Genomic DNA, 15268 nt, shown 5'->3' with positions numbered 1-15268 from the left:
CCCACTGATGAATTGCTTACCTCCAGGCTTTTTTGGGATGGCAAGAGAAGAATGGCATCCTCACAACCTGTGTAAGGGCATTGTTCACACATCAGAGCACAAATTCAAAGAGCAAATGTCCAACCATAGTGACTACTGCAGTGGGTCATTCACACTTTTTGCTTGCACCTATATAGTACCATTTATCTGCAACCTTTTGTGATGATTTGATTAAAATTTAATGCATATTCAGCTAGTTGGTTTAAAAATTATCAAATTGCTTGCAAAGTCTTGAAACTTGTGGTCTATGAAAATTAGAACTTTCCTATTGGAGTATTTTGCATTTCACAAAAGTGGACAAAAGCTGTGTTTGTTAGATAACTCTCGCCTCATCTAATTTATTTAGGGTACTGAAATTTTTACAACCACTATTTTGGAATTCTGAAGTCCCTGCCATTTAGATTTGGATTATTGTCAACTACCAATTAGTGGAGAGAGGTATGGAACTGCTCTCCCCTTTAAGTTTTTTCCATGCCATTGAAACTTTACAGCAAACTTGCTATTAACTGGAATGGTCAGAGAATGTGGAGAACTGATTACTTAGATAAGGGAAGAGTTAATGAGGAAGCCCATTCTCTTAAAACTCTTGGACTTCTTTGTAAAATTAATTAGTACCCTTAATGGCCTTAGAAAACAAAGTGTGTAATATTAAACATCACTGAATATTTATTTCAGAGAACAAGGTATTGCTATGCCTCAGTGTTCTCATTCTGTAAGTGCATTATTATTATAATACAGAACTGTAGTTGGAGAAGAGAGGAGACAGGACTGAACCTATGTTTCTCCCTGGCCTACATACTCTGGAAATCTTTTCACTCTTATCTCTGATATAAGTTGTTTCTTTATCAACAAGATAGGCTCTGGAGCAGTCTATCAGGGATTAAATTTTAATTCCACAATTCATTCACTATATGATATTAGGCAATTTAATTCTGTTACTAAGTTTCCTCATCTGTAAAAGAGGCAAAATAGTAAGTAGGGTTTATAATAACCCCTTCATGCTAAATTTCCATACAAAAGCACTAAGGAAAATGCTTATTCCTAGAATTAGCCAAACTGCAAAGTCTTACGACACAGTTCTCAAGACAGTCCTCAATTTCAACAGCTTCTGTTGGCCCACTTCCAATATTGATAATTCACTGGAAGAATTCATAGAACTCACTGAAAACCATTGTTACCATTTATTACAGTGAAATGATACAAGAATCTAGGAGAGTTTCAATCTTTTAAGTTTTCCTTGTCCTCAGGAGGTTCTGCTGTTCAAGTATCAATGGGAGGTAGTATGCATGGAGTTATTATCAACTTGGAATGCTTGTTTGAGCTTCAGTGTCCAGAGTTTTTATTGAGACTTGATTACATAGTCATGGTTGATTGATTGATTGTCTGTGAGGTTGAACTAAGTCTCTAGTTTTCCTCCTCTCCACTGACGTTAAGCTGATACCACCTGGCCCATGGGCTACCATGAGTCACTTTGTGGCATAAACGAACAGGTATGAACAAAACCTAGACCTCTCTTTATTACACAACCTGGCACAGAGTAAGTACTCTCCTAATGTTCATTTTATTATTAATTATCTTCTTTCTTCTATTAGAGGATCTCAAAATATTTTCCAATTTCTTCATTTTGTATTATGAAAATCTACAGATATACAGAAAAGAATATTACATAACTACTTGTATAGCTACTGCTAGATCCAACAATTAATATCATGCCATATTTATTTTATCTTTTAGATGACTGTGTATAATGTATGCATAAAGAACATGTATTGATAGATAAATATATAATTTTGTTGTATCATTTGAAAATAAGTTGCAGGTATCAAAACCATTCATCCCTAAAAACTTCAGCGCACATGTCTTAAGAATAACCACAATATCATTATTACAATTTAGAAAACTAATAAAAATTCCCTAAAATGCCATATCCAGACTATATTCTAATTAAAGAAAAAATATGAGTTAATTGAGGGAGACTCCTCTTTCCAAAAAAAAAAAAAAATGCTCATTCTCCCTCTCCTCTGTGGAAGAATCTAGGGTGGCTTCTTGTTTCTTGCTGAATCAAGTCCAAACACTGGTGGCCACCATTCAAGGCTTTGTATGATTGTGAGTCTCACATACTTCCCCTACATTCCCACATACATTTACATAACATTTCCTGAGTGTTTATTCTGTGCCAGCCATGGTGCGGGGTGCTTTATGTGCACAATCTCAGTTCCCACTGCTTCCCACCAGCAACTCTGTGCTCCAGTTATGGGTGTCTCCATATCTTTCTGCACAAACTATGTGCACCATTATTGGGAGGAGTCATTCTGTCACCACAGAGGTTTGATTCCTTCCTTCCTTTCTTACTGAAGCTATGACATAGACCTTTAGAAGTTCCCTGGTTTGGGAGTCTTCAAATTGTATCCGATGGGATCCAGCCAATGAACTCTCGGGGCCACTTCAAGGGTGAGGCAATGGCCAGGAGGATGAGTTACTTCCCGCTCTGAAGCTCCACTACTACCACTGTGAAAGAATCATTCACATTCAGTTGCTTTAAAAGTGGCTTTAATCAAATCCAGTCTGATCATTTTACAGAAGAAATGGAAGTGCAAAACAGTGAATGGATTTGCTCAGATAGTCAAAGCTTGATTTTGAGAGAAGAACCTAACCTAAGGACTTTTGACTCCCCGTATATTACCCTCCGCCTCTGGAAAAGTTGATTCCATGTTTAAATACATTCTTCTCTGGTCCATTCCAATCCCTTATAGGATCAGGAGCATCTACATTCCCTCCACCACTAAATCTCCCAGCTGCTCAAGATTCTGTTCTCTGGTCCCTTAGAACCCTTTTAGTCTGAACTGCACACATTCAACACTTAATTGTGTGCACTGGAAAATATTTTCTCCTCTTTTATATGTTTTAGCACTCTAAGAGTTGGGAGAATAACTTGGACTTTTAATTTGGTCCATGTAAATATTTAGTAAACACTCATTGATTAATTACTGTGTACCAGGCACCAATTAGGCACTTTGGAGGTCAAAAAGATGACTCCCTGCTTCCAGAGACTCAAATTCTACTTGTGTAAATAGATTGTGTTCTACAGTGTGAATGAAATGAAATGTCCTGTTCTGTGAGCAGGCAACAGGAAAGGCAACTCGTTGTGATAGAAATGATCGATAAAGTTCTTTGTTTCTATCCATCATGGATCATGCAGTAGACACTTGTTGATTGGCAGAGGGATTTACTCCATCTTAGTTTGATGAAATAGTATTCAAATTTGCTGCATTAAAAAAAAAATGAGAAGTGAATTTGGCTAAGGACCTATCTTGCCCATAATGGCAAAGAGGAGAATTTCATCTCTTTTCGGAGTTGTGATTACTCTGTAGGTGCAGGACTCAGAACACAGTGGCTGCTTAACAGTTACTTGTTGAACACTTCTTGGTGCTTTGTATATGCTGAGTAAGTCCATTTTTAGAAAGAGTACCATTCATTACCAATTTTTCCCATTGAATTCCATCAAAAACTGAAAGCATATTTTTAAATCACCTTATTCTGATTTAGTTCCCACTACTAGAAGATCTTACAAAATTCTCAGAAAAAAAGCAGTCCTTTTGAAATTCAAGGGAGATAGTTCCAAGAACAAAACTACAGCATATTATCACTAAAGTCAATCAGATTCTGTGATTTCCAACTCTGAGACCACCTTACTCTCATTGTTTATTCCCCCAAAACTCTGTTTTACCTGTTAGGTCATTCAAATTCCACTGGCCATTTGTGTGACAGACTGGAAACTTCTGATCCAAAAAGATATCAGTGGAAGAGCCATGAGAAGTACTCATGGCTAATTATTTCTTGGAAGTACAACTAGACGTTAATTATGCCAAACCCAAATTGTCATTTTTGGCAGGCACTCTATGGCAAACAGATGAATAATACTTAAAAAATGCTATTCAATAATTTAACTTATTTAGTTTATTGTGGCTTTGTTTATGGCTAACATCTGTTAGGGTCATTGAGATATAGTCCTGAAAAGGAAATCCATTAGAGGAATGACATCAAAGGTTTACTATGGAAGAAGTTAGGGATCTGTAATGGCTCATGTAAATATACATTTATTTATGTTACTATGTAATTAATGTAGACTTCCTTACTAGATTCCATGTTCCATAAGAGCAGGGAAACCTACCAACACCATTGTATCCCAGTACCTGATATTTATATGTTTAATATATTTTTGATGAACGTGTGAGCCTAAAAGAATTTGATGCAATCTTGGAGCACTCTTTGCCCAGTAAAGCGTATTTGTTAAACATCAGGATGAACTCACAGAAGATATACTAATAAAATTTGCAAAGGGTAAAATAACTGGGGAAAAGGTATAGGTTGGGCAAAATAAAATCATTGTTACTGCAAACCTAAAAAAGAAGATAGGCATTTCCTATGTTCCACCTAATTGCAATTGTTTTGAATAATTTTTGCCCCCATTTCTCAACTCTGAATTCAAAGGCTCATTGAAATGCATCACATTTTAAAAAGAAATCGATTTCCTACAACAGTAGTCTATGAGGATGCATGAGAAAAAAAGAGGTGTTTCAAATTGGATGTGAAAGGCATCTTCAGATGTTTGAAGAAACTGCTGGGGAAGAATCAAGCTAATTCATATGCTTCCAATCCTAGCAGAACTGGGATAAAAAACTGGAAGCGACAGGGAGATAATTCTTGCTGTACCAATTAGAAACCATTCTCTAACTTTCAGAGCTGTTTGGGTGAGAACTTCTTAAAAACTGAAGGTGTTCAATCCATCTGAGCAACTCTGGGGAATCTAAGCCACATAAGAGAGAGAGTAGATGACCTCAGGTGTTGTTCCAATCTTTTTAGAGTTTATGCTTTGGCTTCAAAGAACTCATGAGCCCCATTAACCTAGATCCAAGAATATTTACCTCTAAGGGAATATCTTTTGTTCAGTTGTTAAGTACTTTATGATCTGAAAAGAAAGGTATTATATAGAGCATGATGCAATTTTTCTACAAGAGTGAAGTTGGACCTGTATTAAAAGTTAAGTATGTACATGAGCTGAATAAGTATTGTCACAAGAACGGTACCACAGCTAACAGAAAGAAGGTCTTAAAGTTATGGCACTAGTGTTTTCAAAGGTGTTAGCTAAATAAAAACTAAATGAGATAAAGATGGCTTAATTTTTCGCATTAATTCCAAGCAATACTGGCCAGAACTGTAGTGGATAGGGTTGGCTATACCATCCATTTAGCATAATTTGGAGATGAATATAGACTGCAGTGGTAACAACCCTAAGCCTGGTTCTTCCCTGACCATTGAAGACCACAGTCAATTCAACATTGCTTAGTGGGTCTCTATGTGTCAAGTACTGAAGGAGCAAGGGAGAATGAAACCATGCTGCCTGCCCTCAAGGAGCTAACATCCAGGCAGCCCCTCATTTTAGCTAATAATATTAATACTTCCTGAACTCTTACTTGTGTTACACCCTGTTCAGTCAATGCGATTTTTGTTCCCATTTGTAGATGGGGATGCTAAGGTAAGAGAGACTGAGTGAACAGTCTATGGTAACACAGTCAGTAAGAAACAGAGACAGGACTGAACTCAGGCACTCTGGCTTCAGAGTTCACAAGCTTAAAATGTACTTTGAAGTGAAGCACAATTCTTCCTTTCATGCTGTTCAGGGGAGACTCACTCATCCAAACTGACTGCTGACAACAAAACCCATTGATACTCATCCAATTCCAGTTCAATTAACGCATACGGAAAACCTACAGCATATTAGGTACTATGCTGATTTCACAGTAACCATCTCATTCAACCCTAATGCCTTTGTCAAGCAAATATTATCTCTATTTTAGAGATGAGAATATTGAGAGGTGGAAGTTGACCTATCTAGTTTCATATAGTTTCTGAGTAGTAGTACTGGTATTTAAACCCAGGTTTCCAGATTCTAAGTGTTTTCTAAGTAACATAATAAATGCCATTTTTTAAATAAAGAGTACAAGTCTGTGGTTGTTAGGACATTTGAAGTCATGCAAGCATCATCATCATTTAATTCCAACATTTCCATCACCCCCAAAAGACACACCCTGCCTCATTAGCTGTCATTTCTCATTTCTTTTTCCCACAGCTCCTACTGTGTCTCTATGCCTTTTATAGACATTTCATATAAATGGAAACAAAAAAATATGTGGCCTTTTATGCCTACCTTCTCTTACTTAGTATATTGTGCTTGGTATATTGTTTTCAAGGTTCATCTGCTTTGTTTTGTTTTGTTTTAATCTACTTATTTGTCGATGGCCATCTGGATTGTTTTCACTTTGGGGCTATTATAAAAAGCGCTCTTACTACACTCATATACAAGTTTTTGTGTGAACATGTTTTCAGTTCCCTTGGATATATTCCTAATATTGGAATTGCTGGATGATAAGGTAACTCTGTTTGACTTTCTGAGGAGCTACCAAACTTTTTTCCAAAAAGGCTATACCATTTTACATTCCCACCAGCAATGAATAAAAGCTCCAGTTTCTTCATACTATCACTAATCCTGGTTATTTTCCTTCTGTTATTGTTACAGCCATCCCAGTGGGTGTAAACTAATCTTATTATGTTTTGAAAGGCATTTCAAATGACTTATGTTGACCATCCCTTCATGCACTTATTGGCTATTGTTGTGTTTTTGAAGATATGTCTATTCAAATCCTTTCCCTATTTTTAAATTGTATTTTTCAAAAAAATTTTTTATTTGGTCTTTTTAGATATACATGACAGTAGAGTCTATTTTGACATATTTATACAAACATGGAGTATATCTTATTCTAATTAGGATCCCAATCTTGTGGTTGTACATGATGTGGAGATTCCAAAGTGGATTGTCTTTTAGAAGTCATTTATATAGCCTGGATTCGAGACCCTTATCAGATATATGATTTGAGAATATTTTCTCCCAGAAATCTGTGTGTTGTCTTTATTTTCTTAGTTTTTAATTTTGACACCATCTAATTTTTGTTTTTTTGTGCCTTTGGTGTCATGCTTAAGAAATCATTGCCCAGGGGCTGGGGATGTGGCTCAAGCGGTAGCGCGCTCGCCTGGCATGCGTGCAGCCCGGGTTCGATCCTCAGCACCACATACAAACAAAGATGTTGCCGAAAACTAAAATAAATAAATAAATAAATATTAAAAAAAAAAAAAAAAAAAAAAAAGAAATCATTGCCCAGTTCAAGGGCATGAAGGTTAAAATGTAAAAATCATCTTTAAGACTTTCTTTTCTGCCATAAGGGAGAGATGCATGATCACAAATTTCTCTTTGCTGTTTTAAGTGAACCAAAGCCACTATTTGGTGTGGAAAATTGGGCTTATATTTTTACGAGGGGATAGGAACATGACATTAAATTAAAGAATTCATAAATTATCTCTTAAATTGATAATTTATATAAAGTGCTTATTATAGGGCACCAAATAAGTTCTGGATATTATTACCTTAATCATTATAATTATCCTGAGATTTAAAAATCAATGTTCTGAATAAAATAATAGAAAATAATAAAAACTTGGGATTCATGACTAAGAAAAAAGCATTAGAAGAAAAGACACATTAACATGTGATGGCTGAGAATTGAGATGGCTTCCCTAAGCCTGCTCATCTGGTAATCTAAAGGGTAGCACTTACACCTCTAGCCAAGAGAAAAGCCCCCTAATTTTGACTATCTTCGTTTATACCTTGTTTCAAACTTATTATATCAATGTACAGTCAGGATTTTAAGGGATGGTTTACATATTATTAGAACAATGTATCTTGACTTTTGGTTCACATTATCCTACCACAGTACTGGCAATTTGTGGGACACATTCCTCTTGAAGCCCCTCTTACTCCAACAGAATCCATTGGGCATAATCTATTGCAAGCAACTTGTCCTAGCTTTGGCACTGTATTAGTCAGGTCTTCAGGTTTGGGGGACCAATTTGAGGTTCTTGGTTGTTCTGGGGGAGCTGTCAGTACTACAGTATTCACAGGCATACTGTAGTATGTGGTAATAATACCCATGTACTTAGACATATACCAGTATTCCACACAGAACTCTTGATTGTTGTATGTTTGAAATAAAAGTAATAGCATCAATAGTCAATGATTTAAAACTCTGCTTCCTCAATAGAAAAACAGAAATCAGAATTCACTGAATTCAAATGGTCAATAAACACAAGTTCAATTTAACCAGTAAGACAAAAATTGAAAATTATAACTGGCATATTTCTCACTTATTAGATTGGTAAAAATTAGAGTTTGGCAAAGGTGGAAGAGATGGCATTCATAAGCTGTTGGTGGGAGTGGCGTTTGGTACATCGATTTTGGTAGTCCTCAAAATGTCAAATGTACATTTCCTTTGATTTAGACATTCCATTTCTAGGAAAACAATTTAGCTTAGCAGAAAAACATAAGTAGACAAAACTTTGTGTACAAACATGTTTGTTGTAGTTTCATTGGTAACACTGAAATATTGGAAATATAGGAATGTGCTAGGTGTGGAGGTACACACCTGTTATCCCAGTGACTTAGGAAACTGAGGCAGGAGGATTGTAAGTTTTAGGTCAGTCTCAGTAACTTAGTGAACCTGTCTCAAAACAAAAAAAAAAATAAAAGAGCTGGGGATACAGCTCACTGATAAAGTGCCCCTGCATTCAAACCCCAGTATTTGGAAAAAAAAATTAAAAATAAACAAGAAATAGAAAAAAAAATCTTTATCTTCAACTGGACTTTATGGTTGAATAAACTCAAACATAGTGTGATTCATTCTTTTAAAAAATTTATGTGCATACGTATGTGTATGTGCATACATATGTGTATGTGCATGCACACATATGTACTTATATACACACACAAATAGACAAAATGGTATGCAGTTATTACCTCTGGGATGTAGAAATGGGGGAAAGGAAGAGTTTAATGGTTTGCTTTTTGCTTTATGTATTATTATAATGTCTGATATTTAAAAAAATCACTTGTATCACTTTTGTAATTTTTAAAAAGTAAATCTAAAGTGCACTTCTGAATTGGAAACTAGCCAGCAATGTACTTCAATTGTGTTATTAATGGCACTTTAAATATATTTTTTGTAAAGTGTTCACAGGATACCAGATATTTTTCTTTGAAGTGAAAACTGTTTGGGGAATCTCTAAAACTCAGGAGTTAAGGTACAAATGAACAGAAACCAAGGAAACTAGAGATGAGATTATCTTGTACATAATATGACAATGACAGACTTGTACAATGACCCAAGTTTAAGTTCTTATCAACAAAATACATGCTAGAGGGGGGACCTTGTTTTGTTGACAATATAACACACAAGCCTCTAAAGTCCTAAGGGTCAACCGTGTTTTTGCAGAAACTACTCTACATCTTAAAAGATGCTAGTCTTCAGTTAAGTGGAATCCAGACAATTCAGCTTTCCTGAGGTGCTGACAGTTTCCAAGCTTCTGAAGGGATCACAACAATAACAACACATTTACAGAGCACCTCTTCTGTTCCTGGCATTGCTCTGTTCCTTCTGTAGACAGAAGGATACTATTTAAAAGTCAAAGGTTGAACAGTCTGGATTTTCCCCTTCCAGTATGTCACACGCACCCCACACTCCCACTTCTTAGCCTAGAAAAGAACTCTAATAATATCTATGCCAACCCTCCTCTCAGACTGATGCAAGGCTGCAGTTTGGTCATGCTGGCTGAAGAGCTTTTAGAGCTGTGAAGTCCTCGATGAAGAGGTCAGCATTTTAGCACAGATGTGACTCTGTCATTTTGAAAGTGGGAGATTTTCAAAGATGAGCATGTATTTAGGTTTTTTATGGCTTGGCAGAACTGTATCTTGTTTTAAAGACTTTAAAAACACTGGTATTTTAAAGCTTTTATTATATATTGAAGTTGCATCTGATATAAAGTGAGTTAGATGTAATCCTTCTACACTAGAAGTCACAGATGTTTTATTAAAATAATACCAATGTTAAAGGTCAAAAAATTAAAAAACAGTCCTGTTTGACTTTTTAGAGATATCGTCATGGGACAGACTAGAAATTCCTTACATCATTTGCAATAATAAAATGAAACTATCCCTCAACTTAGTAAAAATACTAAGAGGCAGGTAATTTGCAGACAAGAAAACCTTTTATTTTAAACCACAAATAGTCAGCAGGTGGCCACAACTATCCATGTTTCATTAAAATCACATAAAACCTAGGTACAAAAGCACCACTGATTATTGCTCTAGAAAAACTGCATGAAAAATTTAAATACGCACAGTAAAAACACCACATATGCACAGGACCAAGTTTTTTAAAGCAAATGTATGGAATGCTGAGTCAATTTTACATACAGCTTCCAATATTAAATTGATATTTATTTTGCTTGAGGATGATGGAGATTTCTAAAAAGTACTATGAGAGGGCAAAATGTCCATCCTTATAGATTTTGTATGCCAACTAGTGGACTCCTAAAAAATTAGCATTTACAAAATACTTGGTAAAAATAGCTTTTAAAAGTTGTCTCAAGAGGTACATAAAATCAACCCCAATTTTCATGATAATTCATTCTCTCTCGTTATCTACAGATTCAGTTTTCTGTGCCTGTGAAAAAGAAAGAAAAAAGGATATAGTTATCACTTAAACTATGATAGCCAAGGAAAAGTCCACCCACTAACACACACGCTTTTGAACATATGTTTTTTGCAGCTCTACTGTACAACTTACTTCAACTCTGGGTGGAGAACAGACAAGGCAGGAGCACATGATGCCAACACTCTGCTGCGTTTATTGCTCTCTGCTTTTCAAACAGCCACAGAAACCTTACCTGCAAACCCCCACTGCTCATAATAAAAAAACGTCACACTACTATCTGATTCTAGTCACTGCAAACATGCAGAATTTTCTACTGTACCCTTAACTCTCACTGTTTCAATCTGCCCCTTTACTGACAGTGTGCTGGGTGGGGTACTTCTGGAGGCTGAGACATTAACAGTTGAGCGAGAGATGTGGATCTGCAATAACATTACAGGCAATAAAAAGAGACATTATGAACATGCTATCACCAGCTGAAGGATTGAGCAGTTTTTAAGACACTGATTCAATCAGTGGGAGGTATTTATGGAAAGTACCTCTTCAGCTTTAGTTTCACCATTTTCAGATGGTGTAGTACCTTCCTTTCCAGCTTCCTGCTTTTCCTCCTTCTTTCCTTTAGCACCTCTGCTAATCTTTGTTCCAGGTTCTTTCTAACAGAAGATCAAAGCACAAGGAAACACAGTATGTTAGACACAGTGTGGTTAGCCAAGATCAATTAACCTCTGTACAAGTACAATTATGCCCACCATGGTGGCCTTTTAGAGGAAACTGAGGACCCAGTTATTCTGAGTTTTGACTGAGTTACACTGAGTCTCCATGAAAATCTAATAGCCTGCTTTGAAAGCCCATTGGACTTTCCCTTTCCTTGGAAAACAAGATGGCAGCCCTCATTTACTGGTTGGGTGGACCACCTCTCCACAGTGAGAAGTGATTCTGCCATTGAGAGGGCAGCAGCAGGACTTGGTGACACAGGAAACAGAGCTGGGGAGAACCTGGCTTTGGTGACTTTGCTGCTGCTTTCCAACAAGACATCTCATATGGAGATATGTGGCTTGCATGACTTGAAAGCTGAGAAAGCACTTGAAAACAAAGGCTCAGATGAGGAAAAGTTTCCTAATTTTAAGACCAAGCTACCTAAGTGAGTTCTGTTTCTGAAATCAACGACTCACATCACCATACAGTTTCAGGCAATTCACAACAGGAATGGTGCTCTGAAGGGCAGAGCATAGAAAAGCAATTTGGGGGGTAAGTTCTTGATAATTATATACTTCAGTTTCCTCACCTGCAAAACAGGATGTTTATGTCTACTTCACCTGAGTTGATGTGAGTGTTATATGGTCAAACAATCAGAACAGTGTCTGGCATAGTATGAGCTAATTATTTACCAATTATCTGCTGGCATTAATGAGTATTTTGTTATTATTAGTTATGAGACTGGCCTTCTACCAGCAGTTATGTGAGGTCAGAAGCCCCTCCCTGCAGGCCCATCCAGGAACCGTGTGAACTGCATGTTCTGAGGCAGCTGCCAACACCCCCGTGGACACGAGGCTTCCCAGAGCAACCTGCTCTGACTTCCTGCACCTCATTGACCAAATGGAAAACACATTCAGCTAAAGCATAAAACTGTGCTTTATGCCTTTTAAGAAAACCCATAATAGTGGTAATGGCTTTCTGGTCAGAATATTTTAGCCTGAACCATTAAACATGGAGTTTCCTTGGATGATTTTGGGGTAAGGAATTATAATTTATTCATTGTTTAAAAAACCAAAGGTGGGAGGAAGGGAGCACCTCTTACCTTAGCAGATGCTTTTCTTGGTTTAGGTTCAGGTTTTGGTGGAGCAGGTTTCTGCAAAGATAAATTATACAAATGCCGACAAGGAGGATTGTCAGCACTAAGAGGAACTCAAAAGGGCTGCAAAGACAACTGTCCATTTTGAGTTCTACTTTATTCATTCAAAGGCAATTGCACCCTATTTTCAGCATCAGGGAATAGCATAAAGACTTTGGCATTTCATTAACTATTTTCATCCTGGGTTTGCAAGCCAATGGCAGGTGAGATTGAAAGCCGACTCATTATTCCCCAGTCCAGAATAGCTCTCTGGGAACAGAGTTAAGCTTCTATCACTGATGTCTCTGTAATTCCTTTTATCACAGCATAGCAGCAAGAGGAATGACTCAGGCCCTTGGCCAAACGGCTCAATGAATTCAGTCGCATTGGCTGTCCCCAAAGTCTAGAAACCACAGCACAATCACAGGCAAAGCCCATCTAATAATGAAGGCTGCTGTCTCTGAAGTAGTTCAAACCACTTCCAAATCCTTCCCACTCTGATGTAGATTTCAACTTCTCTATCCAAGCTTCTTCTTACTTTCATCCTTTCCCATGCCAGCTTAAGGTGACAATCTCTCGCCCACTCAGACACTGAGCTCATTTGTCACTACTGCTTTCATTAGAACACAATTATAGTGATAACATGTTCACTGTTGGCTCCTAAAGTTTAAGAGTTTGCAGCTATATTAGCAAGAGAGCCCTCTAGGAACTATTTTCTCCTGTCTTATGTGGTTTCTCTCCTATTCTCATAAGCAGTTCCTAAAGCCCTCTGGCCATGGTTCTTCCTCCATAGAGCCAGCTCCACAGGGTCTGAGACCAAGAGGCACTTGTGGGCACTGGGGAAAGATAACCAGTTTAAACCATGGGTTCTCTGTAGATATTTTCAGGCAAATATTGTCATAGAGCTAGAAAAAAATGTACATTTTCTCCAAGCACTAGAAGAATGGTTTTTAAATAGAAAACACTGGCCAGGGTCTCTTTCTATGGAGAAAAAATTTATGTCCCTCCTCTAAGTCTCCAAGAGGTTAAGGGTCATATTGAATCTGGCCCTTTTCATCCAGGGCATAAAGTGAAACTATAAGCAATGCAACTCCAGAAGACAGACTGCTAGAAATGACTTTTCAAATACCAAAAATAAAACTGAGCTTGAAAAGTAAGGAATGTTTTTATTAATCTTTTTACACCCTAAATCTGCAGACTGTTCCCCAAATAAAGCAGCTTTCATTGATCCTAAATTTTCACGATCTAAAACACTTGTTATTCTAAGTTTTGACATATTAATAGACACATTTTCTCAATTTACAATGAGTAATTTCTTTTTATATTTTCTGTGAGACAGACCTTTCACCCTGCCTCAACAGTCAGTGATTTTGATGGGACCAAGAGTGGAAGTTGTGTAGTCTATAATACTGCTAGCCTTGGAGGAGGTTGTGTTGGCACACAGAGTGATCTCAGTGGAAGGGGCTCATATAGCTGGTTCCTGGCATTCAGGGAAAGTCTTCTTTTAAATTTTGGTTTTCCTTTGACATACAAGGACCATTCCTTTAACTGACTAGAGGTTCACAACAGCACCTGTAGTTCTTAAATCCTTCTGCTGGCTCTGATACCTCTACCTTACAAGAACTCAAGTGAAACACTGGCTCACTTAAACCAAACTCAGCTACAATTCTGAACTTGTGACCAGTCCTAATACCCACTTCCGTGTACAGGTATGGGCTGTGGACAAAATCCAGCTTGCAGCTCTTATAACATCTAGTGTCAGGATAAACACTATCAGCCAACAGGTCAAGCCCTTTCTCCCACCTTCCCAGTGAGCTGCTTGAGCTGCAGGAATCTGACCAAAATCCTCCACTAAAGTCAGACTGATCTGTCTGCTGGTAGAATGAGGACCAGTACATCAGGAGGGCAGCATGGTGGAGCACAAGAGCCAGTGTAGTGTACACAAAGGCTGGCAAGGAAGAGTGAAGCACAGCTATGGTTGAGGCTCCACCACACCTGCCCATTCCAGTTTTAATTCTAATCCCCACTCACAGAAGACTCCAAGTAACAAGGTAAAAATCACTACATTTCCAAAAATGTTCCAGGTCTGAAATGAGGCTAAAGTGTATGGTTTCAGACTGCATTCTGATGCTGGCATAAAATGTTCTAAAGTATGAGTTGTGGGCAAAACATCAGAAATCTTGTCTACTTCAGCACATCAGGTATACAGTTTAAAGACAATGATTTTGCTTAAGGTACTTCTTTCATTGCAGAGATCTAGCAATATCAAACAACACCCTGGGCTTTATTTTCCTGGTCATAGCACTGGTCACTGATTTTCACTGATACATCTGATTAAGTGAACTGCTTGGTAAACATGGGTCAGATTTGATAGAAATTGTGACCCTAAGTAATTTTCAAAAATAAAATAAAGAAACTCAAGGGAAATACCACCTTAATCTTCCTTTTGCTGTTTTGCTTTAGACAAAGGGAAAATGTACACATAAGAAGAAACACCAAAGGGGTTCTGAGGCACTTACTGCTGACAATCTGGCAGACCGTCTCGTGGGCTACAAAAGGAATGGAAAAAACAAAAACATTTTTGTAATTACATACAACCAAGTTGACTTTTAAAAAATTATTCTTGACATATCCTACTTTGTTGATAGAATGTAATATATGACTTCCATTACCCTCTCCAGGTGAAACGCACCCAAGTTGCCTGGGTACCATAATAACTCCAGACAAAGTGTTCCTAAAGAGGTGTAGGCACAATGTTCACATAATTGGCGTCTACCAATTAGGGGCATGGTGAGAAAAA

The 15268-nt window shown here is 37.4% G+C and overlaps 1 protein-coding gene across 5 annotated transcripts in view; it reads right to left on the bottom strand.

Annotated features, from left to right (window-relative positions):
- Nucleotides 1-10172: 10172 nt before the first annotated feature.
- Hmgn3 (high mobility group nucleosomal binding domain 3) overlaps nt 10173-15268 on the bottom strand; it is a 31028-nt gene continuing 25932 nt past the window's right edge. The window contains exons 3-7 of one of the 5 annotated variants that reach the window (XM_015506600.2): nt 14988-15017; nt 12436-12486; nt 11177-11290; nt 10973-11059; nt 10173-10649 (exon numbers count right to left, since the gene is read on the bottom strand). In XM_015506600.2, coding sequence (XP_015362086.1) covers nt 10611-10649; nt 10973-11059; nt 11177-11290; nt 12436-12486; nt 14988-15017 — 321 coding nt within the window. In that variant the 3' untranslated portion in view covers nt 10173-10610. The other 4 variants (XM_015506601.2, XM_015506602.2, XM_015506603.2 and 1 more) reach the window with 4 other exon arrangements.

Source organism: Marmota marmota, unplaced genomic scaffold (assembly GCF_001458135.2).
Source record: "Marmota marmota marmota unplaced genomic scaffold, marMar, whole genome shotgun sequence".
Classification (NCBI taxonomy): domain Eukaryota; kingdom Metazoa; phylum Chordata; class Mammalia; order Rodentia; family Sciuridae; genus Marmota; species Marmota marmota.
The sequence above is the reverse complement of the archived record's forward strand: the minus strand, read 5'-3'. Positions and strand labels throughout refer to the sequence as shown.